The sequence below is a fragment of the Eretmochelys imbricata genome, chromosome 16 (assembly GCF_965152235.1).
Source record: "Eretmochelys imbricata isolate rEreImb1 chromosome 16, rEreImb1.hap1, whole genome shotgun sequence".
Taxonomy (NCBI): domain Eukaryota; kingdom Metazoa; phylum Chordata; order Testudines; family Cheloniidae; genus Eretmochelys; species Eretmochelys imbricata.
The window spans coordinates 15,100,099-15,124,639 of record NC_135587.1 but is presented as its reverse complement, the minus strand read 5'-3'; the positions used below and the strand labels follow the sequence as shown (position 1 = coordinate 15,124,639).

The 24,541-nt window shown below is 43.2% G+C and overlaps 1 protein-coding gene across 1 annotated transcript; it reads right to left on the bottom strand.

Annotated features, from left to right (window-relative positions):
• Positions 1-940: 940 nt before the first annotated feature.
• On the bottom strand, positions 941-23,063 carry DOLPP1 (dolichyldiphosphatase 1). Its single transcript, XM_077835970.1, has 8 exons — positions 22,941-23,063; positions 14,912-15,012; positions 9,713-9,797; positions 9,336-9,435; positions 8,273-8,371; positions 5,154-5,282; positions 4,083-4,172; positions 941-3,371 (listed from the first exon to the last, which is right to left on the bottom strand). Exons 1-8 carry the CDS (start codon positions 23,014-23,016, stop codon positions 3,335-3,337), a joined length of 717 nt encoding a protein of 238 aa, XP_077692096.1. The 5' UTR covers positions 23,017-23,063; the 3' UTR covers positions 941-3,334.
• Between the last annotated feature and the right edge of the window lie 1,478 nt (positions 23,064-24,541).

Below are 24,541 nucleotides of genomic sequence, written 5' to 3'. Positions count from 1 at the left end.
GCAGGAGACTACCTGAAGTTTCTCTTCTCACCTCCTAGGCTGCTCAACTTGGCCAAGAATGTACAAGGGGCCTTTATCGCTATGTCAAACAACGTGTAGCTTCCTGGGGGATGGAAAAAGAAAGCAGAAGCAGACCGAAGCCCAGTCTACACTTAAAACTTACATCAATATAGCTACAGCATGCAGGCATATGAAAAATCCACACTGCTGAACACCGTAGCTATGGTGACCTAACTCCTTCTGTAGACAGAGCTAGAAAGATGGAAGAATGCTCCTATCAGTCATTTAGGTGGAGTTCCTACAGCAATGGGGAAAAAACCATTCCCTTGCTGTAGTCTGAATCTATGCTAGAGTTACAGCAGCATAGCTATGGTGCCACAGCTATACTGCTGAAGCAGCCATAGTATAAAAGGCCAGAGAAAGCAGATGGCAGGAACTGTGCTGGAGAAGCATAGGGCTGTTTCCCCAACCACAGGCTGCAGACCACTGGCTTGATGGTGCTATCAAGTTGTAGGGTTTAATGCACTGTGTCACTGTAGACAAACACTGCCAGAGCCACAGAGTATGTTAATTAGAAAATAAAGTAAATGTCATTTTTAAGGTGACTTTTCCACTTCTCTAGGATGACAGTCTCTCTGGAAGAGGTGAGGGATGTGTTAATTACCTTTGAAGCAATTTACATTTTTTGCCTCAGCTTTGGGAAATGACTCAACTGCCCCCTCCCCCTTTTTTTTTTTTTTTAAGTGAGGGAGAAGAATGGTGGTACATTTTATTTATTTGGCTCTGCTTTTCAGTTGGTGGTTAGAAGAAAAAGAACCAATTAGTACTGCATTCTACTCTGGTGCTTAACTCATTACTACACTACCCTATTACCTAGCTAACTTAGCTACTCGCACTTCCTTTCCCCCCTCTCTCTCACCTACCCATGGCCTTTTTTAATGAAATAGTTATGGGCCTGAGCTAATGCCCATTAAAGTCACAGCCCATAGCTCAAAAAGAGAGAGAGAGATCAGCCCAGCCAAAGTGCTTTTATGAGGAATAAAAGTGCTATTTTATGTGCAAATGCACTAGAAATCTCAGTGGGGAGAGTTCATATTAGATCACTCCAATGAGTGCTAAATTAGAGAAATTTATTGTAATAGACAAAAATTCCCCATATCCTTAGTTTAAAAAAAAAAAAAAATCTAAAGAACTGCTGCTACAGAGAAAGATATATTCAGTTTAGAACAAGTACGTTTTAAAAGGTTTTCATTCTTAATCACTACATTACAATAAAAGGCCTATCTCCTCCTGGGCCAAATTCTAGGATGAGGATAAAATAGGTTCTATAGCGCGCGCACACACACATGGATCATGGCAAGAGGAGCAGATGAAATCTTTAAAATGCTGTTTTTAAATTAAGGTGGCAGAAAAATACAGAGATGATCAGATATGAGCCAAAAATCACATCTTGCATCAGTACATACCAATGAGTTTTCTATGAAGCCTCAATAGCTTTTTAATGGAAGCTAGTAAAACATGCCGCAAGACAGAGATGGGTATGCATAGTCACCATCCCTCTGTACAGGTGACAATATCAGACAGATGCTAACATACTCCTCTTTTGACCCAGCTTGGTAGCTGTACTTGCCCTGGCCTTCCCCTGTTATGAAACTTCAAGGCAATTGTACCGTTAGTCTCTCCACCTTGTTGCTGAACTTCATTGTAATGTCTTGATTATAGGCTAAAAAGTGCAATAGAACAGTCTTTGCACAGCCATGAAGTACATTCAGGATGCACTGCTGACTCACTGTTAGTATAGTCTTCTCAAACCATTTACCAGCCTATTGCAGAGGATCTAAGTACTGGCAGGGTCGAAGAGGCTGTCAGATATCCTATCACAGGAGAATGGTACCCAAACATCTAGCAGCAGAACTTACTGTCCGGAGCTCCAGACTAAGGAAGTTCATCACTTGAAAAACAGTCAAAATGAAAAAGGAAGGAGAAATGAAAGTCCTTACAAAGTAAGGGCAAGATCCCTTACGAGTTATGCATTCTAGGTAGCTGGTGCAGACTTTTGCAATAGTCTTGACTACTGCAGAACCCAAAACAAATCAGCATGACCCATGGAAATGTTTGCCAGGGTTAAAACTTACTGCCTCATTTCAGCAGTAACCTGTGTTTGAATCTAACTGGACTCTCCAAAAGTAATCCATGCAGTGCTAAAGCCAGACATCAGCACTCACCAAATTTTTATTTTTATAAAAAGTTTACTGATGGCTGAAAAGCTCAATGGGAAGATTCATTATCAGAAAGAGGGTTTAGGGCAGAGACTGATCATACAAACTTTTAATACCAGTAAAAGCTTTTTTTAATGACTTTGGGGTAATCCTTAAAAGCATGGAGTTGTGCCTTAACTAGCAGTTATTTAAACTTAATCGTGGTGTCCTTAATCAATAACAGAGTCTGGCTTAAGATCAGCAACAAAAACTGTAGAGGTCCCAGCAGCTCTAGGGTCATAAAAGTACAAAAGGAAGAGGGAGTGAAGGGATATTTAATGCGTATACCAAGTTATTGACACCTAAAAAGAAGAGGGCCTGGGTAAAACAACCTGGCTAATTACACAACAGGAGCAGCAGTGAAAAAAAAAAAAATTAGTGTATTTTAGGTTTTCCTCGGTGTTTTAACCCTCACACCCCAGGTGGTATCCGTGCAGGCTTGCGCACAGGAATGTCACTAGTGTTTGAAAGCAAATCTTTAAGTAGCTTCTTTATATCCTTACAAAGTGCAGTGGGAATTTATTTCGATCTCCCAACTGTTGCAGAAAGGAAAGAAATACCTCTTCCTCTCTTGCTTAAGCCATCCTGCCTCCCCCCCGCAAATTAAAACCCCTGAATGAGGCAAGACCTAATTTTGGTTTTGTCTTCTTCCAAACACACAATCCATGCATCACCCACCCCAAAAATAATAGTTCAATTAAAAAAAATAAATAAGTGTGTATATTTCATGCTGCAAAAAAAGTCACAGAAATAGGATGTTTTTTTTTGGTTCTCCCTCCCCCAAACAAGCCATCAAGTATTTTCTCCCCCCTCCCGCGACTCAGACACGATGGTACATTCCAACTGGCAATGTGCATTTGTGTGGTAAATGAGGTTCTGCTCCTGCATGGTCCCACATGCATCAGGGAGCATCCAGCTAGCTGCAAAAGCCAGAGCAAAGGCCTCCAGGCTTTGAGTATGGTCCCTGCCTGTTCCTTTGGTCCATCTGTGAAGACTCCTTGCTGCTCCCAGGTCTGTACAGGTCTCTACTTTTGTCCTTCTCCATTAAGTCCTGCATTCTGTTCCCATGCCTTGAGTCACTGGAGCTTCGTACCTAGCTTGCGCTGTCTGTTTCTGCAATGAGAACGTAGAGGTGGCAGAGTGAGGTAGATCCCCATCACCAGACATAGCACATTCCTTGGCTAAAGAGGTGGGAGGAATAAAATGAGCTGGATAGACCAGACCACCACATCCGATGTCAAGAGTGCTCATTCCCCATTTTTACAGGCTCAGGTCTGCAATAACCAGAGGGTCTGTAGGTCACAACTGAAGTGCATTAGCAAGGTGTATGTGAGAGAGTAGACGTAGTTACACAGTGGCTACCTTATTGTGATTCCCTTTTTATGGAATACCAAATTCACCTCACACAGCACAAAATGGAGACTTACCACTCCAGATGATTCTGCTCAAGTTATACACTTTACTGCATCCAGAGGGACCCTTTACAACACGGTTACAACATTTGGTTTCTCCCCTACTGCTGCAGTCCCCTATGTCTTTGTGTTTGGAATCATTTGTACTTGTTTATCATTTTTTCCCATTTCATACTGATTATATTTTAAAGATACACTCTATTAAAGTCAACCCACAATTTGGTCTCTTTTCACACTCTATACTACCCGGTCCATAAAAGCTATCCACATCAGCTACTTTAATTTTCATACATAAATAAAATAATCACAAGGTAAATCACAAGATACAGGTAAATAAACCATTACCCTATTAGTGCATGTAACAGCTTAGATACACCTCCCTGTGTGCAGAACCTCCTACCATCCTGCTTACCTTGCCTCTGCTCTGGTGACTGTGTATTCAAACCACAGGATGTTGGGAATGAGGCTGGTATCTCTGATTAAAAAGAACTCTGAAGCTGGCCTAAAATTAACAAGGTTTGGGGGAGAAAAAGAGGGGCAGAGAATTAAAACATTTTCTTTCCTAATTCTGATAAGCCATGGAGGAAATCGTGTGAAATTTAACACTGCTACCTGCAAGGCAAACCTGGACAGGTTTTGTGTATTTAGAAAACAGCAATATATAAGTTTACCAGGAAAAGTGACATTTTCCCTCCCTTATTAGGAAGGTTTCTAGTCTAGTTAAATTTAACTAAATTGCCATTTCACTTTATTTGCATTTTTTTGTTTGGTGTAGGTAAGAAGAGATCTGACCCATTGGAATCAGCCTTTCCATTACAGTGCGTTTGGAGAAATGGATGGGGAGGTCAGGAAGTAGCAGTTCCTGGAGGTACTATCTCATAACACTGGGCAATCCTCTAGCACCTTTCTTCCAAGGATCTCAAAGTACTTTATGAACAATTAAGCCTCACAATTCCTCCTCCCCAAAAAGGTAGGGAAGTATTATCCCCATTTTACAGATGGATAAAATGGTGGCACAAGTTAGTTAAATGATTTGCTCATGGTCACATAGGGAGTCAGTAAACAGAGCAAGAAACAGAATCTAGGAGTCCCTATTCCGAGTCCCCTGCTCTAACCTCTAGACCATTGGGAAACTGTGCACAGTTTAAACCCCTTTACATGGGGGTTGCATTCCTATAGAACATCATAACAATCATTTGGTTTTACGGACTGAAGTATCCCATGATTGGTTTTCTTACACCATATGGTATAAATTCTCTATCCCTGTACAGGTTGAATAGGACTTTACCCCCTTGCAAGGGTGTCATGCTGCTCCAGATACCAGTAGGTTAAGCACATTTCAAGAGGTAAACACTGTTGTGGCCCCTTTCGTGGCACACAGAGTAAACTTGAGGCATACAGTGCTGGACAAGTATCTGATTCTGCAGGAGGGTGAGGCCTTGGGGGATTAAAACAAACACAAAATAGCATAAAAGGTTTTTACCATGCAGCTATCTTTGGGAACAAAGGAGTTAAGATCTCCTGTGTGAATGCAAACCAGGCTATGGCCATGATGCTTCCTGCAACACCTCCATATAAGACCTGGCTCCAGGTGTGGTAGAGCAGATAGACCCTTCAGAGGAAACAAGAAAGGAAAATTACCGGAGACAGGATTTCAAACAAAATGAGGGCGTCACACAGCTGGATACAGCGTTTTACAGGCCCCTATAAAGGCCAGAGCAAGGTTATCTTCCAGATGTGAAACAGCCAAGTGGCACCTATTTAAAAGATATTGAAATCATAAAAATGTAGGCCTGGAAGGGCCCTTGAGAGATCATGCATCCCATCCTCCCATGCTGAGGCAAACGAGTATACATCGACTATCCCTGCAAGGTGTTTATCTAAACTGTTCTAAGAAAACGCACAGGATGGGGATTCCACAATCTCCCTTGGTAACCTATTTCTTGCTTTAACTATCCCTATAGTTAGAAGGCTTTTCCTAATATCTAATCTAAATCTCCCCTGCTACCGATTAAGCTGATTACTTCTTGTCCGATCTTCAGCGAACATGAAGAACTGATCACCGTCCCCTTTGTAATAGCTATTAATATATCTAAAGATCCCTGAACATATTGTCTGGTGCTCCCTCCTAGTCTTTTCTCAAGACTAAATATGCCTTTTTTAAACATTTCCTCACAGATCAGGTTTTCTAAACCTTCTATCATTTTTGTTACTCCCTTCTGGTCTCTTTCCAGTTTGTCCACATCTTTCTTAAAGTGCTGTGCCTAATAATGGATCCAGCACTCCAGCTGAGGCCTCACCAGTGCTGACTAAAGTAGAAAAACTACCTTCTAGGTCTTGCATACGTCACTCCTGTTAATATAATTTGGGGGTGTATTAGCCTTCTTCGCAACTGCACCACATTGTTAGCTCTTATTTAATTTGTGATCCACTATAACCCCTCAGATCCTTTTCTGCAGTAATACTGCCTAGACCAGGGGTGGGCAAACTTTTTGGCCCAAGAGCCACTTTGGGGTTGCGCAACTGTATGAGGGCCAGGTAGGGAAGGCTGTGCCTCCCTAAACAGCCTGGCCCACACCCCCTATCCATCCCCTCCCACTTCCCGCCCCTCTCAGAATCTCTGACTCATCCAACCACTCCTGCTCCTTGACCTCTGACTGCCCAGTCCCAGGACACCCCACCCCTAACCGCCCCCCCGGGACCTCAATCCTTTTCCAACCCCTCCCTGCTCCCTGATTGCCATGACCCTTATCCACAACCCCGCCCCTAACCGCCCCCTGGGACTCCACCCCCTATCCGACACCCCCTGCTCTCCCCTTTCCCTAACTGTCCCCCCCCCACCCCACCCTCCAAATCTCCATCCCATAAAACCACCCCCTCCTCCCGGTCTCCTGACTGCCCCTCAGGACCCCCTGCCCCTTATCCAACCCCCCCTCTTCCCTCCCCCTTACCATGGCTGGAGCCAGCCAGCATGACTGCGGGGGAGGGGTGAAAGCGGGGAAGGGGCCGGGAGCTAGCCTCCCCGGCCGGGAGCTCACAAACCAGGCAGGACAGTCCCGCGGGCTGTAGTTTGCCCAACTCTGGCCTAGACAGTTAATTCCAATTTTGTAGTTGTGCACTGAATTTTTCCTTCCTAAGTGTATACTTTGCTCTTGTCTTTATTGAATTTCATTTTATTGAATTCAGACCAATTCTCCAATTTGTCAAGGTCATTTTTAGTTCTAATTCTGTCCTCCCAACTGCCTGCAGCCCCTTCCAACTTGGTGTCATCTGCAAATTTTATAAGCATACTCTCCGCTCATTATCCAAGTCACTAAAATACTGAATAGCACCAAGACCCAGGACTGTACTCTGTGGGAGCCCATGAGATACGCCCTCTCAGTTTGACAGCAAGCCATTGATAACTATTCTGAGTATGGTTTTTCAACCAGTTGTGCACCACCTAATGGTTTCATCTAGACCGTATTTCCATAGTTTGCTTAGGAGAATGTCATGTGGGACTGTGTCAAAAGCCTTATTAAAAATTGAGATCTATTACATCTTTTGCTTCCCCCCATCCACTAATGGATAATCAGGAAACAACTTAGACCCTTCTGTGTACATAAATTTCTGTTTAGGAATACTCCTAAATCTGAGAAGCCCAATATCTAAGAAGGTGTCTACATGTTTCTCACAGTAGAAGTTCAGATTGGCTGGGGGCCTGTTGCTGTTGATCCCAGGAGAGAATTTTTCCAGAGCCAGCCGCAGGTCAACTTGCTCCTTCAGTAACTCTCTGAAGCCTGGGTTTAAAGGCTTTCAGAATATATAGCATGATGGGAACTTGTTTTGTCATGGTTTTTGCTGACCTTAAATTTAGCAGAATGAAGGCTTCATTGCTGTAGACAGAGTACAGTTTTTTACTGGTAGTGGTCACAATAGTAATGATATATTAGATTATCCTGGCACATAGACACTACTCACACAGACTAAGTCTGTTCATACTGCAAGATGATTGAAGCCAAACAATTGTGACTACATTTAGACTGACTCTACAAGAAGTCATTTCAGTCAATATTAAATACTTCACACGCTGCAAAAGGTACTGGCCCGTGACCTAGCTCAATGCTTTTATGGATTAGTGCAGAAAAGGGATGAGGTAGACAAAATGACTCTGTCCATATCCTGGACATGGAGGCCAGAGAGAATGGGGAGGGAACACTGGTCTTCAGTTTTGCAGATCCACGTGTGAAGACAGAGATTCAGGGCTCAATGCAAGTCCCTTCCCATCTATGGCCAACTCTCTTCACAATGATCCAGCCTCCACATAGCTGGGTTTGCAGCCATGGGGCCCCAGTGCAATCATATAAGCTTAAAACCACCCACTGGACTGCAATTTTTGAAGTGACTATTGAGGGACATAACTAGACCAGGAAAAAAAATCCAGAGAAAATGAAAGAGCTCCCATTCTGAAGAGTCCCTGGTAACATAGGACTCTCTTAGCCCTTGGTATTTCTGGCACAGTTATCAAGAACTGAACCACAAATGGAGGAGGATAAAGTGCTGCCAAAAACCCACAAGGCCAAGGGTTAGTACAAAAGAGTAAGACAAATGGCTATTCCATACCTACTATATGAGACTAGAAAGGCCACCGTGACAAGGCAGATGGACAGCACATGTCGCCACAGTAAATCCAGAAACCTGGCATTGTTTGTTTGGTGCATTCTGGAAAAAAAATGAGACGGGGAAAAAGCCATTAGTGCAGTGGAAAAGAGAGGGTGTTAGGGAGCGGAACAGTCCCTATATCCCACGCCTCCAAATTACAGTGACCTAAGGAAGACATAGCCTTCATTGATGTCATGGATAACCTGTTAACACCGCAGTGCTGATGTATCCAACTGCTGCCAAGAGGATGCAAGTGAGAAAGCCCGACCCCAGTGTCCAGATGTTAATGGAGATCACTACAAAGGGAGCCAATGTGCCCATGGTACCACAGAGTGCATATGCAACCATCTTGCCTCAGATCTCCTTATAGCTGCCCACTTGTACAGGATAGGAGAGTTGTCTGGTCTCTCGTCTGCTCCTCCATATTACAGAGCTGCAGGAGGTAGCCACAGCTGAGCAAAGAGGACTTCAGAAGGGGAGCCCCACATCAGAGAATGCAAGCCTAGCACCAGGCAGCAGAGACAAACCATGAATGGGTCATGCGAGAGGGCAGCAGGAATCACTGGAGAGATTGCAGGGACAAACTCACTAATACAAGGGAGAAGAGCCCCATGAGAAGATAGCTCTTCTCTCTCGCCTCCTTCCTAGTTCCCCAATTGCATTTCAGCATGGATTTTGGCAGTCTTGCAATTTAGCATGATTCAAAAGAGATTGTGTCAGCAGTCATATTCCAATGGACTTATGCTATGGGAGCGATGGCATCAGGGGCCTCCTTCCCTTCACTCTTGCTTTCCCCTCCTTAATCAACATTCTCAGGCAGCAGCAGAGCCCATAGCCCTATATTCAATTTGGGATGAACTCACTCACCCACCACAGAACAGATTGCAAAGGTCCTGGAATTCAGCTCTACCTACAGGAATCAACTGAATAGAAGGAAAGGCATGCCACCAGCAGGTAGCCACCCATTCCAAATGCCCCAGAGGTCAAAGTGTAAAACAGCCAAAACCTAATGAAGAAGCTTTACCTTAAATAAAGGAACAGGAACGAGTAAACAGAGAAAAACCACATAAACTGAGAGTGACTGGATGGCATCCCGTATTTTGTAGTCACTGTTGAATGGGCTTCTGGGAAGAGAAGAAAAAACAGTATGCTCAATACACAGCAATTGCCTGAACACTTCAAAGATCCAGCCAGGTCACAGTGTTTGGCTGAGTGTGTGAATTTACAATACATTTATCTGATCATCTGGACTGTAAGCCCCCCTTCCCAACCCCCAGGTGAATGTGCAAACACAACATACCAGACCTGAGACAAAACCACCTTCAACCCAATTATTGTCACCACAGTTCAAAGATAATTCATGTACCCGCTCTTTCCCCCAAGCCACCAGGCCATACTTACCTTCACAGGGCCGTGGCTCACGGATAATATTCTTTATTAGCCAGTTCACTCCTTCGTTGAATGCCAGCCCCCCTAAGAAAGATATCTGTGAAAGAGATAATTGTGTCAGCCTATGACCCTGCATCCGTCCCTCAGCTTCCCACTGTGTCATCTCAAGTGTGATGCATCTCATCAAGCCTTTGCGACGAATTTTCCTTAAAGGGACACGGTCAACTTAAAACAAAACCACGCTTTCTCTCTGACTTTTTTTTTTTTTTTTAAACTACTACAGTTGTAAGTAACACTCAAGATTACTCTAACCAAAAGAGTATATATTCAGTTTCCCCTGTTTGTGGGAGTCTTTCACAGAGCAACAGAAGAGAAAAGAATAAAATAGAAAATATTGGCAGAGGGACTCCAAGAGTAGTGTCATAGCTGGAATTTTTTTTTTTTTTATTTGCCTAGATTTTAAATTGACAATACGTCTTCAACTGTTTGCTGCAGGCCAACAGTGGGAGCACATATGATGCCGTTGGTATGCTCTGCTTAAAAGGGCGGCTTATTTTATTTTTCTCTTTAGTGAACATCATAAAGAAAATAATCATCATCCTGAAGCTGTTCCCCACAAATTTCTAACATCTTTAAAGGCAAGGCATTCTCTGGGCCTCGCCAAATTATAAAAACATAGTATCAATTTCACTCTGTAGTCCAGAATACTTCTTCCCTCTCTTAGCCCTAGCATCCTGGCCAAATTCCAATCTGCGTAATCGTATTCTGCCTCCCTAAATTCCTCCTCTAGTTTCAAATAGTTATGGGATTTTTCACTTCCTGAGCTAAACTGTGGGTCCGTATACTGTGTGCTGCTGAAGAGCTGTCACATTCCAACCCAATGGTGGCTCCTTTCTATAGGTAGAATTAGTAATCAGCATTAACACTAACACTTGCTCCCACTTTTATTACTAGCCAGTTTTCAGTTGCTTATAACTTTGTTGAACGCTGGCCATTCAGGCTTGTTCTCTGCTCAGGTTGCAGGTTTTGTTTTTAAATTTAAACAAACACAGATCAGCCATTTCAGAAAATGAGACTGAGGGAGAAAGGTAGGAAAAAAACATGTTAACTTTGGCTCAATTAACGGTTTCTCCGAAGAGCTCTAGCACCTCCACATTTGGAGCAGGAAGGCGAGATCTGCCAGGGAATGGTCCTGGACTCAGAGAGGTACCTTTTGCTTTCTCTATGAAAATCTACAGATACATGGACGAGTTATAAGCCTCCGGGCTTTGCCATTTGCACAAAATCAGTAGAGAGCGGTAGCGATTTGCTGCTACAATCTCGAACATCCCATCTGCACTGAGAATACTACAGCCCTACAGAGCTTTAACATGGTATCTGAACTGAGCATGCTACCAGGCAGAGCTAGAGCTCTGGACAGAGGACAATGCGGCATCTGCCCACTGCCCCTCTGGATTGAGCGAGAGGAGGAGGTGTCTTCCCCAGTTTAGAGAAACAGCATTCCTTCACAGCACCCATTCCTCCTTGGCTGGTGCAGCAAGAGCTCCCCATTACAATTCAATTTAATTTTGCCATTGGAGGAAGGTGTTCTGGGCACCACCAGGACAGCATTAGTTTTAGTCTCAGATCTACTACCTGGTGTGCTTATAATTTTTTGCATTCCACATGCTGCAAAAAACAACAACATTAGGAAATGCCAAAATTAAGGTTGTTTATGCAACCTTAATTCAGCCTCCTCGTTCATACCCTTCATGATACGGTCTTTAATTACGTCATCACATACTGTTTGTTTTAGAGGCTCCCTGCCTCATTCACTGCACAGGAGAGACAGCGGATGAGGCAGAGGGTTGCAAGAAGAGAAAGAGTATGTTATTTTGTGTTTCAGGCCTCCACTAGGCCCCAGTACAGCTTGGTCTATTCCTGACTTGGCTCTGGACTTCCTATCATAATAAATACAACCCCCTTGTGCATGCAAAGATTTCATGGAGAAATCTTATTTTTGAATGCTTTACCTTGCAACTGTAAAAAATCTTAAAAGAATGTTAAACTGTAACATGTATGTACAGGTCAAATGCAGTGGCAGTTTAATACCTGGTGCTTCATCTATCAAGGCACCATAACCTCTCCTAGCAAGGGGATGGATGCAACAAGCCTTTTCCATCTTTATGATCTTTACTGTATTATATAGACACTATATATATATAAAATGTACACATTATACAATATATCCCACGCTACCTATATCTATATCTCTCCCAGAAGGTCCCAAAATACTTACCTTACAATCTCTCTCTATGTGGGGGGGGGGTGGGGGGGGGGTGTGGGAAGAGAGAGAGAGAGAGTGTGTGTGTGTGTGGGGGGGGGTGTGGGGTGTGTGTTTTGGGATCTTCTGGGATGAAAGGCACCATATAAAGATCAGCCCTAAATTCACTTACGGAAGCTAGATTCACTGTCCTAAAACTGTCTTCTATTTACAGAGCAGATACAACACAGACAGTGGCAATGCAAGCTCCCCCCCACATGCATGTCCCCTGCCAAAGTGCCCCAATCTTCAGCAGGTATCACCTCTAGAAATGAAAGACACTTTCAGTCTTTATGACCTATTCGATCTTCTGTATTTCTGCTGATTGCTAAAATAGGGAGGCCAATTTGTGCCTAATCTGATTTTTTTTTTTTTATGACAAAGAAAACTGCCCATTAGAAATTGGACTGGAATGATCAATTCAGGTCACAAAGGCTTCCAAGAAGCCTTTTTAGATTGTTATGACTTTCAGAAGCTACTTCCTTGGGCTGCAATCACACTAGTAACCTAGAGGTTTCATTACTAATCCCCTGAGCCATTCAGTTCCCATGACAGTGTTGCTTTATATAAACACAGCAATATCAGAAACCTGATGTCATAATCCTATTACTAACTCCATTTCACCTGTCTGTTTACAAAAGGCAAATATTATGAATGGCTTGTAATCCCTTGTATGGAATGTACTCAGCCATCCCATCCTAGCTACTTGTCAGGACAAACAGCAGAGACCTTGTGGCATGCTGTGTCATGAAAAGACTAGCTTCTGGTCAGGACAGAAGTAGGAGTCACTTCTGCTCCTGCTGTTTCACACACACACAGATGAAATGGGCCTTGCAGGCACACTGCTTCCCCTGGGAAATTGTGGGGAAGCGCTCTTTCACTCAGCCTGATTTCCAGAGGTCATAGAATCATAGAATATCAGGGTTGGAGGGACCTCAGGAGGTCATCTAGTCCAACCCCTGCTCAAAAGCAGGACCCATCCCCAATTAAATCATCCCAGCTAGGGCTTTGTCAAGCCTGACCTTAAAAACTTCTAAGGAAGGAGATTCCACCACCTCCCTAGGTAACGCATTCCAGTGTTTCACCACCCTCCTAGTGAAAAAGTTTTTCCTAATATCCAACCTAAACCTCCCCCACTGCAACTTGAGACCATTACTCCTTGTCCTGTCCTCTTCCACCACTGAGAATAGTCTAGAACCATGCTCTCTGGACCACCTCTCAGGTAGTTGAAAGCAGCTATCAAATCCCCCCTCATTCTTCTCTTCCGCCGACTAAACAATCCCAGTTCCCTCAGCCTCTCCTCATAAGTCATGTGTTCCAGACCCCTAATCATTTTTGTTGCCCTTCGCTGGACTCTTTCCAATTTATCCACATCCTTCTTGTAGTGTGGGGCCCAAAACTGGACACAGTACTCCAGATGAGGCCTCACCAATGTCGAATAGAGGGGGATGATCACGTCCCTCGATCTGCTCGCTATGCCCCTACTTATACATCCCAAAATGCCATTGGCCTTCTTGGCAACAAGGGCACACTGCTGACTCATATCCAGCTTCTCGTCCGCTGTCACCCCTAGGTCCTTTTCCGCAGAACTGCTGCCTAGCCATTCGGTCCCTAGTCTGTAGCTGTGCATTGGGTTCTTCCGTCCTAAGTGCAGGACCCTGCACTTATCCTTATTGAACCTCATCAGATTTCTTTTGGCCCAATCCTCCAATTTGTCTAGGTCCCTCTGTATCCTATCCCTGCCCTCCAGCGTATCTACCACTCCTCCCAGTTTAGTATCATCTGCAAATTTGCTGAGAGTGCAATCCACACCATCCTCCAGATCTTTTATGAAGATATTGAACAAAACCGGCCCCAGGACCGACCCCTGGGGCACTCCACTTGACACTGGCTGCCAACTAGACATGGAGGTCCTGAATACTCACAACACCAGATGGACTTGTGAGCGCTCACACTCCCAAAAATCTGACCCTTAACGACTAAGATGACAGCCAAGGCTGCCACTTATTGAAACTGGCATCAGAGTCATAGATTAATGCAAACATACAGCACCAAGACAATGACATGGGGAAACCCATTTAGAAAAGAATCTGAAAAATAAAATCACTTAAACATTGGGTAATAAAGCTTCACAACCTCTCCGGGAGAAAAATAAGAGATACAAGAATCACTTCATCCTCCATCAAAATGCAGCCAATCTTAGACAGACGTCTAACAGAACAAGGGAACATGACAAACAGCTGAGAAAAAGTGAAGAATATTGTATCCAACTGACACCACAGGGACAATTTAGAGAGGCCAAACATAATTATCCAGACTGAAGTTCAGCCAGTGTACTACTGTTGACACCTCCTCATTTTACAAAAAGTATCAATGACCACAAGTGATCAGGACCCATGTTTACATCTCATCCAAGAGACAGCACCTCCATCAGCACAACCCTTCCCAAAGTCATGCTAAAGGCACTTGTTCACTACTGTCACAGAGGGGAAAGTGCATCCCACAGAATTACAAATACCATCTCCTGCAGCACATGGGGTATTCTTCCTATTCCTGTATCTCCTGTTCATCCTGCATGACCCAAGAGCTCATGGGATCACAGCAATAATAATGATATTAAAGACCCACTTCAGTTTCTCATAAAGACAGGCAGAAAATTTGCAACAGTCACTGAAATGTATGGCATGTCCTGGTCCAGGAATTCAGGGAAGGGACACTATAGGGCAAGACAGGGCAGTGAACTAAGGCTTGACAGTAATTCAAAAGTATCACAATTAATTGTGCTTTCCTCTCGGCAAAGAGGTCACATTTGTTATGCTAGCTCTGCAATGGCAAATCTCTCCTGCCCTCACCTCCCTTCTCGTGTCTCCTACCATGTGAAGTACCTGGGGTGGAAGAGGAAAACTCACCGTATGAAGCTCTCTCTTGAATATGATGAGTGTAACAAAGCCGACTATGATGAAAATTGGACAGAGACTCAAGTAGGCTAAGAGCTGACCAGAGAAATCACCTGAGGAAGCAAACGAGAGAAACAAATCAGCCTGCATTTTGTGTGTGCTTGCTTGCCATAGAGACTGCCGTTTGCTAGCACTTCAGAGCTCACTGACAGCAAAGGTGTGAGTTCACTAGATCAATGGCCTAGCATTATATGGCAGACCCAGGCTCCATTCCTTGGACTCAGCATTTCATCCCAAGTGCTCACAGGGACTGAAGGTGCTGAAGAGCAAGAATGGCAGTTATTAGCTTCAGGACTGGGACCAAAGGGAAATGAAATGAGCCTAGCATAATTCAACTGCAATTTCTGTCTGCCAGTTTACAACAGATATTGAGAGTCTGAGTAGTTTCCCACCTAGACAGCCTCCAATAGCTAGAGTTGGGAAGCTGCATTACAGAATCTCACAGAGGAAAATAAAGTGTCTCAAGAGCCATCTGGGATGGCTTTGGATAGAATAGATCGGGGTAGACAGATGTCAGAGGTGAAGAATGGCAATACATGGTACACACTATATGACTCAGTCCAAATCACCCTTGCCTACTGGCCAAAGCACCATATCTATTTGTTTACTTAAAAGAACATGTGTTCCACATGAACTCTTTTGGAAAAGGTAAGCATAGGCTCAAAGCAAACAGGAAATCACCAAAGCTATTTTGCTCCAAGATCAGCTTCTCACCAGAAGAGGAGTTTTTCAATTTTCAATTTTATTTGTAATAGAAGATATTGTAAAAGATACATAAACCAGCAGCATCATTTGAAAATGCCAATCATCATTGCAGAGAGTCAATATGAAACTCACAGGGGAAAAGACGTCCCAAAAGGCTTTGCTACAGTGGAGATATTTTTGAAGGAGGACACTAAAAACGCTACCCTGGTATCAACTGAATCAAGAGAAGGTCACAGCCATTTAATGCTAGTCTCCAAAAGACAGCAAAATCCTTCCTATCTCACCACATGGCCACAGAAGGATCAATCCCCATCACTAAGCACCTGATCCCTCCTGCCTACCAGCTAAGAAAAGAGGATATTTCTGCATGACTAAATACCTGATTCCTTCCTAAATCAATTCCACTTCCTTCCACTGTATAATACAGAACTTCTTCCCCAACACACACTAGTTGCCTCATTTTGAGCTGAGCAGCATTTGACGTGATGAACTTTAACTTCAATGCCTGAACAAAAGTATTCTCACTGTTACAAAGTTCACATTGCTGGGTGTATTGCCAGATGGTTGTACACACGGTGCATACTCGCTTCCCATGGCAGGTTCTGTGTCACTTACAACTAGGAAGCACCAAGAGCATCAACACCAAGAGAATGGGCTGAAGAGTTTCATTCTGCAAAACCAATGGGAATTTGGAATTATTTGCAGAAGAGCCCTAAAAAATTTTTTTGTTTTGAATTTAACCTGGGGTCCCTTAATAGATCTTTGGCTCAATGACCTTGTGCAGTCATTAACACCAATGCAAAGTGGGTTTCAAATGCTATCAGATCAGAATGGTAATGTTTTATGCCGACTTTGCACTGGTGTAAGGGACAGCACAAGGTGCCAGAAAACAGAGAATCAGGCTCCTTATGTCTAAACACTGATCAAGAACTACATAAATGCAAGAGGAAATCCACCTTAAGTGACTGTTAACGTCAGATGCCCTGAGAATTTTAGACTACTGGACAATCAAAATTGCACTGAAGTCTTGGGTAAGCTTTCAAGTAGTCTCGATTCAAGGATTATATATTAGAGATGGTCTCTAGTTCAGGGATCATTGTTTATCACAGCATTTACTTTACTAATCTGTAGTACATGCAAATTTTAAAATTTGGTTAGACTAAAATACTGTAAAATTAATTTAAAAAAATAAAGAAATTGCAGACAATTTTTACTTTGTTTTCTCAGGAGGGACTATATTTCTCCCACAGATGGTGTAAGAATATCTCTACAGGCAGTTGGTCTTAGATAAAGTCACAGTGGACACAAAGTAGAACTACAGAGAGCATAACAAAGATTCTACCAATATCACATAGTAGAACCAATACAAGTCAACTAGTCAGTAATGGCTGGTGACCTGCAGAAGAACCTGAGGCCAAAATCCATGAACCAGAACCTCAGACACAAAATGCTGTAGAGAAGTATAACAGGAATCATCTACTCAGGTAATCTGAATCCTGTTTGAAAAATCTGTTCAGCACTTGGAACTAGAGCTGTCAAGCAATTAAAAAAAATTAATTGTGCTTAATCTTGCTATTAAACAACAATAGAATACCATTTATTTAAATATTTTTGGATGTTTTCTACATTTTCAAATATATTGATTTCAATTACAACACAGAATACAAAGTGTATAGTGCTCGCTTTATATTTATTTTTGATTACAGATAGTTGCAATGTAAAAAAAACAAATAGTATTTTTCAATTCATCTAATACAAGTACTGTAGTGCAATCTCTTTATCATGAAAGTTGAACTTACAAATGTAGAATTATGTACAAAAAAACCTGCATTCAAAAATAAAACAATGTAAAACTTTATAGAGCCTACAAGTCCACTCAGTCCTACTTCTTGTTCAGCCAGTCACTCAATTTTTTTTTTTTATATTTGCAGGAGATAATACTGCCCACTTCTTGTTTATAATGTCACCTAAAAGTGAGAACAGGCATTTGCATGGCATTGCTGTAGCCAGCGTTGCAAGATATTTACGTGCCAGATGCGCTAAAGATTCATATGTCCCTTCATGCTTCAACCACCATTCCAGAGGACCTGCGTCCATGCTGTTGACGGAGTCTGCTCGATAACAATCGAAAGCAGTGTGGACAGATGCATGTTCATTTTCATTATCTGAGTGAGATGCCACCAGCAGAAGGTTGATTTTCTTTTTTGGTGGTTCAGGTTCTTGTAGTTTCTGCAACGGAGTGTTGCTCTTTTAAGACTTCTGAAAGCATGCTCCACACCTCATCCCTCTCAGATTTTGGAAGGCACTTCTCTTAAACCTTGGATCCAGTGCTGTAGCTATCTTTAGAAATCTGATATTGGAACATTCTTTGTGTTTTGTCAAATTTGCAGTGAAAATGTTCTTAAATCAAACAACATATGCTGGGTCATCATCCGAGACTACCATAACACAAAATATATGGCAGAATGCAGGTAAAACCATGGATCAAGAGACATACAATTCTCCTCCATGGAGTTCAGTCACAAATTTAATGAACACATTTTTTTTTTTAATAAGCATCATCAGCATGGAAGCATGTCCTCTGGAATGGTGGTCAAAGCATGAAGGGGCATATAAATGTTTAGCATATCTGGCACATAAATACCTTGCAGTGCTGGCTACAAAAGTGCCATGTGAACACTTCTTCTCACTTTCAGGTGACATTGTAAATAAGAAGCAGGCACCAGTATCTCCCGCAAATGTAAACAAACTTGTTTCTTTTAGCGATTGGCTGAACAAGAAATAGGACTGAGTGGACTTGTAGGCTCTAAAAAGTTTTACATTGTTTTGTTATGGAGTGCAGTTACGTAACCAAAATCAATCAATCAATCTACATTTGTAAGTTGCACTTTCACAATAAAGAGATTGCACTACAGTACTAGTATGAGGTGAATTGAAAAATACTATTTCTTTTGTCATTTTTATAGTGCAAATATTTATAATCAAAAGTAATATAAAGTGAGCATTGTATACTTTGCATTGTGTTGTAATTGAAATCAATATATTTGAAAATGCAGAAAAACATCCAAAAATATTTAATAAATTTCAATTGGTATTCTATTGTTTATCAGTGCAATTAAAACTGTGATTAATCACGATTAAATTTTTTGATCACGATTAATTGTTTTGAATTAATCGCGTGAGTTAACTGTGATTACTCGACAGCCCTACTTGGAACAGAGCAGTGCTATCATATATTAAACACTATTAATACCAGCAGGGTTCTAGCACAGCCATATTCTAAAGCCATACTACAGAGTAGACTATGTAGGTGGATAGATACTTAAGTAGTGATGTGTTGACTGTGAGTGATTGTTTCTGGCCTTGCTCTCAGGAAAGAGAGACCCCCCTGCCTGTCCACACTGGTCAAGTAAACCATGCTAGAAACCTGCTACACCAATAATGTACTCACTAGTTTAGTAGATGGTTGTAGCTAGTGCAGTTCTGATCCAACGGAGGAAAGGGCTTTAAATCTTCGATGGATAATGCATTGGGGGCAGAAGGGGAATCTGAGAAAACAAGGCCAGCTATGTTTATATCATAATGTTTTCAAGTTTTAGAAGTGGCACAAGTAGATAATATATTATCTAGTCTTACAGAAGTTTATTCCAAGGAAAAAATTAATAAGCGGCTAAAATAATGAAGTGCTTCCATGGACCTGGTTTAAAAACAAGACTATGCGACTATTTTTGACTTTCCCCACTCCCCAAACCTCTAATAGCTTAAAGGGGATGGAATAGGGTTGATAAGAAGAATGAATCCATGAAAAATAAAAAACAAGAACTCAATGTTGAGTTTTATTTTAACTCAAACATTCCCGAGAGCATTTTGGGCTCAAGAACCAAAAGATTAAACTGATTACTTTATTTTAAGTTATCCAGAATGCAAATGGATGAAGCAGCAGTTATGATGAAAAACACATTAGATTTTCTACATTAGCCTCTGGCCACATTTATATATTTATTTTAAAGTATGATTTTTACCCAGCATCCTTTTGGCACTGACTGGAAAGATCTGAGGTTTACCACGTTAGCATAACCTGAATGCAACGTGAAAATATGAATTAATGGCACTGTTACCACATCCTATCACAGAGTCTTGTTTTACCGCCGCCACCACTGTTTCCTATAGAAATGTCTATTTGTGGCAGCGCTGTTTATCACACAAACTTGCGGAAAAAGAAGCCACCCACAGACATGTCGGTTACATGATATGAATACTTTCCACTCCATCAATACTTTCTACACTGATGAAAAATGCATGAAGTGTTGTCCCTTGTCTTATTTTTCATGGGACTGTCCATATCCTGCCAGTACAACCTGCAGGACATTAAGAAAAGTCTCAAGCTCTCTTTGAGGATGATGTGATGCTGTGGCATGACAAGGTTCACATCACAACGTGACACATTTCTGCTGGAAGACCAAGCTTAAAGCACTAAGATATGAAAGAAGCATTGGCTCTGAAGAGCTACCATCCCAGCAGAAGTCACAATAAAGAAAGTGGAAGAATAAAAATTCTTATAGAACATACAGTCAGTTAGTTAAGTAGCAACAACTAAGTGCTAAACAAATATTTTTAAAATGTGTGTGCACAACCTTTTGCTTATATGCCTTATTTAATTATACATACTAATTTTGCTAGTGCCCAGCATCATCTAAACATGTTTAGCTTCTCAAAGACTGAATTTTTAAAAGGGTGCTTTACGCAAAGAAACTAGAAAATTCTCCATATGTCATAGGTACAGGAGTTGCTATGCCACATCTTTCTACACCAAGGACAATTTCTCAAAACAGAGCCTCTTACAGACACCTCCCTTCATTTTTCTTGAAGAAACGAGAAGTCACAGATCCTTAAAAATCCCAGTTGTCCTGAAGAAAAACATGCACACATGCTTATTTAACACCAACAGACCCTGGTCGTCAGCAGGCAGGATAGAACCTAGGACCTCTGGAGCTTAGTGCATGAGCCTCTGCTGCATAAGTTAAAAGCCAACTGGCTGTTAGCTAAGGCTGTAGAGCAGGCAGACACACACACACACACACTCTCACACTCTCTCTCGTGGTCTCAGTGCCACTAGATGGGACAGAACACCAGACCCAGAAGGTGTGTGGGTTACACTTACATGCACACATACCAGGAACTGAATGTTTCTCTAATGGAATTCACCCTGCAGACAGGAAATCCCTTAACAGGACAGACAGAATTTTAAGGTTCCAGGACTATACATGAAAGTGATATTGGGACAGCATTAAGACAAGCTGAAAAAAAAAGATCTGCTTTAATACAATGGGAATAGCTGCTGAGTTATGTCTCACCATTATGTTTCTGTGCTGTTTATTTCTCCTTCCGGCATGCAGGATTTTACATTTATTAGTAAAAACTCTTTGACTGGTGCTTGCAGCCACCACTGCTCCTATCTCTCCAGGCCTCTTTGCAGTTTTCTTCTGTCACAGTGTGTTTGCTACTTCTCCAAATTAGATGCAATGTGGTAAATGATCACTCTTGAATTACACCAGAGGAACACTCAACAAAGACATGGAGCAGCTACACCAGGGGTAGAGAAAAGCTGTTTGGTCAAAAAGTTCCCTCTGGAAACTCTGGACTAGAATACAAAACCAGGGAGCATCATTTTTTGGCAACTGAAAGACAGGATGGCAGCAGGTCTCCAGCCACATTAAAGCTCTCCTGAGACGAGAGATTTTAAAGGACCATTGCCACAGTGCATCAGACTACTGCGTCTTCAGGAAGAATTTTAGGAGAGCATATAATTACTAAATTGGAATTTCACCAGGTCATGCAAGCTAACACTCTGTCACCAAAAATAAACAAACAAACAAATAATTAAAAAAAAACACCACCACCACCAGAGGTGCTGTTTAGAGAAATTCAAAGTACCGACCCAACCTGCCCTTGCAAGCTGCAGAGAACTAGTATCATCATAACACAAAATAGGCTGGACTGCGAGCATGCAATGTCAAAAGACAATATGGGATCTCACTGAATGACAATGATGCAACAGCTGGGAAAGGATCTGTCCTGGGAGGTTAACAGCTGTTGAAGGGACTTTGACAGCTGCCCTTCTAAGTACTACTCAAGTCCCCAAATCAAGCCCTGTAAAAGTTTCCAAGCAGGGAGCCCAGAGGCTGTAATCTGCACATCTCCCACCAGGGAATGCATGCTATCATGAAAAGAAAAGGAGTACTTGTGGCACCCTTAGAGACTAACAAATTTATTTGAGCATAAGCTTTCGTGAGCTACAGCTCACTTCATCGGAGCTTATGCTCAAATAAATTTGTTAGTCTCTAAGGGTGCCACAAGTATTCCTTTTCTTTTTGCGAATACAGACTAACACGGCTGCTGCAGTTTCCACGGTATGCATCCGATGAAGTGAGCTGTAGCTCACGAAAGCTCATGCTCAAATAAATTGGTTAGTCTCTAAGGTGCCACAAGTACTCCTTTTCTTTTTCCAAAAATACTGTCTACTTACACAGTCCTGCCTACCCAGAACACACTAAAAATAATCCTGAAAACTATTTCAGGACCAGGATAACATCACTGCAGCACCACAAAACAATACTTCTCTCAGTCATGACAGCATCATAATATGGGGTCATTGCATCCCAGCTTCTCTGTGCCACTAAGGCAACTCTACACCAGGGCAACTCAGAACACAAGGGAGAAGGGTGACACAGTGATGTCGTGACACAGCAACACCATGACACAGGAGTACTGTGAAGTGATGCTGCAACCTCCTGTGTAAGAGGAGAGGTGCACCCTCGGTGTTAGCACATGGCAGTGACATCATAACAAAGAATAACGAGAACACACTGTAACGAGAGATGGCAAGACAAGGCAGCAATGTGGAGGGGTGACATGGCGACACACCTCAAGGCATTGACACGCCATGATCCCTAGGAGCCTGCTGCAGTGGGGCTGAAGCAGGTCCCCTGGGACCCCGTCACCTCCATGCACTCAGCAACCCCTGCCCTGAGGCTAGAAGTCCAGAGCTTGGGGTATGCACATGCGCAATATGGAGCACACAGCGCTCACTATCTGGTAGTAAATCCCGCAGCACCAGTGCGCATGCGCGACCCTCCGGCCCTGAGCTCTTGCTCTGTGGCTCACTATTTGGCAACTGCCACCGGGCGCTGGGACCCCATTCACCCTGAGCTGAGAACTGCCCACTCGCGCGGAATCGGCACCACGGAGGCTGTAGAGGTATTCAAGCGAGCTTTACCTGCAAGATACTCGACATGGGTGAGGGAGACCGGGCGCCAGGGAGCGGGAAGCGAGCACTCTCCGACTGCGGCCATTTTACCCGGATACCGGGCCGGGCCGCCGCAGCCAATCGGAACGCATGCAAGAGGCGGAGCGGCCAATGGGCGGGGAGATAAATCTGGATTACCAATGGCTAGGCGCAGCAGGTGAGACGCCAACCAATCAATAAAAACTTAATTAAATATCCAATCCAGGGAGCGCGATAGCCAATGAGATGTCCGCACTACTGTCCAATCCAAGCGAGACACAGGTAGCTATAGTCCCAATCAGGATAAAGGCGGGGGTTATAATGTTTTATCATTGGTGAACAAAATTATGCAGATTAACCAATCAGCAGGTGGCCTTGGTCTCATTCTTAGCCAATCAGATGTTTGGATGGTGGTGGATAAGGGGTCTAAGGAGTGAGGGGGCAAGCTGGCAATTTTGAGTTAAAATGGCTTCCTCGCCCCTCCCCCAACCTAAGCAGGGCAAAAGCCTTTTACTCAATGGGGGTAGTTCTCAAAGAGCAGCCTTATGAGATATGAGGCCATGAGTACAAGAGAGGCCCAGAATTACCTCAGCTGGTAGTCCTATTGACAGAAAATGGGGGAATAGAGGCATTTAGCTCAGCCCCCGCCCCATTGATAGGGAATGCGGGGACTAGGACCAGAGTTAACTCACCCCCAGGCTCACTGACAGAAAACAGGGGAATGGGGGGTTGAGTTACCTCACCCCCATCCCACAGACAGAAACAGGGGTTTGGGGATCAGGACCAGAGTTAATTCACCCCCAGTTCCATTGGTAGAAAATGGGACCTGAGGGAATGAATCCAGGAGTTGCCTCCTTCATGGGTCCTGTTGACAGATAATGGATCTAGTGGCCAGGGGCTCTGGCTTGCTTCCCTGGGTGGTCCTGTTGCCAAAAAATGGGGAGACAACAGAAGGAAATGGGGCTGTGAGTTTTCTCTCCCTGGACCTGAAAAAAAGAGAAGGGGAATGGAGGCCTCTTGCCCTACTGTCAAAATCGAGGGCTCGGGAAACTATGGCAAAAGTTACCTTCCCTCTCCAGGCCCAGAAAAGGAAGCTGGGTTAACTGGGGAATGAGCGTCTGTTTCCACTGTCAGAAAAGAGGTTGGAGAATTGGGACATGCGTTGCCCCTTCTTCTGCTGCCCAAAATGTGTCGGAGACAAGAGTAGAGAAGAAAATGAGTTGTTTTGGGGGGAAGCTGGGGTAGCTTCTACAACTCATGGCTTGCAAGTGGTGGAGACTCCCCATAAGTGCAGGGTCACAACCAGCCCTTACTTGTGAGGAAGACTGGTGAAGATAGCGCAGCTGGGAAACCTGGGGAGTGAATATGAGAGCAGTCATGGTGGTGTGCTGCACAGCTTCATTTTGATCTGAGAATACAGTCACACACACTAAACTGCTGTGGGAACTCGTGAATTAATATCATGCCAAGGAACCACCCTTTGAAACAAGAGTCTGCTAGCAGCAAGCAGGGCAGACTAGAAGCGTGGGAGGTATGTGTCAGTGGGAACAAGTAGTTAGAGCTGAAATATGCCACTCAGACTGCGGGGTGAT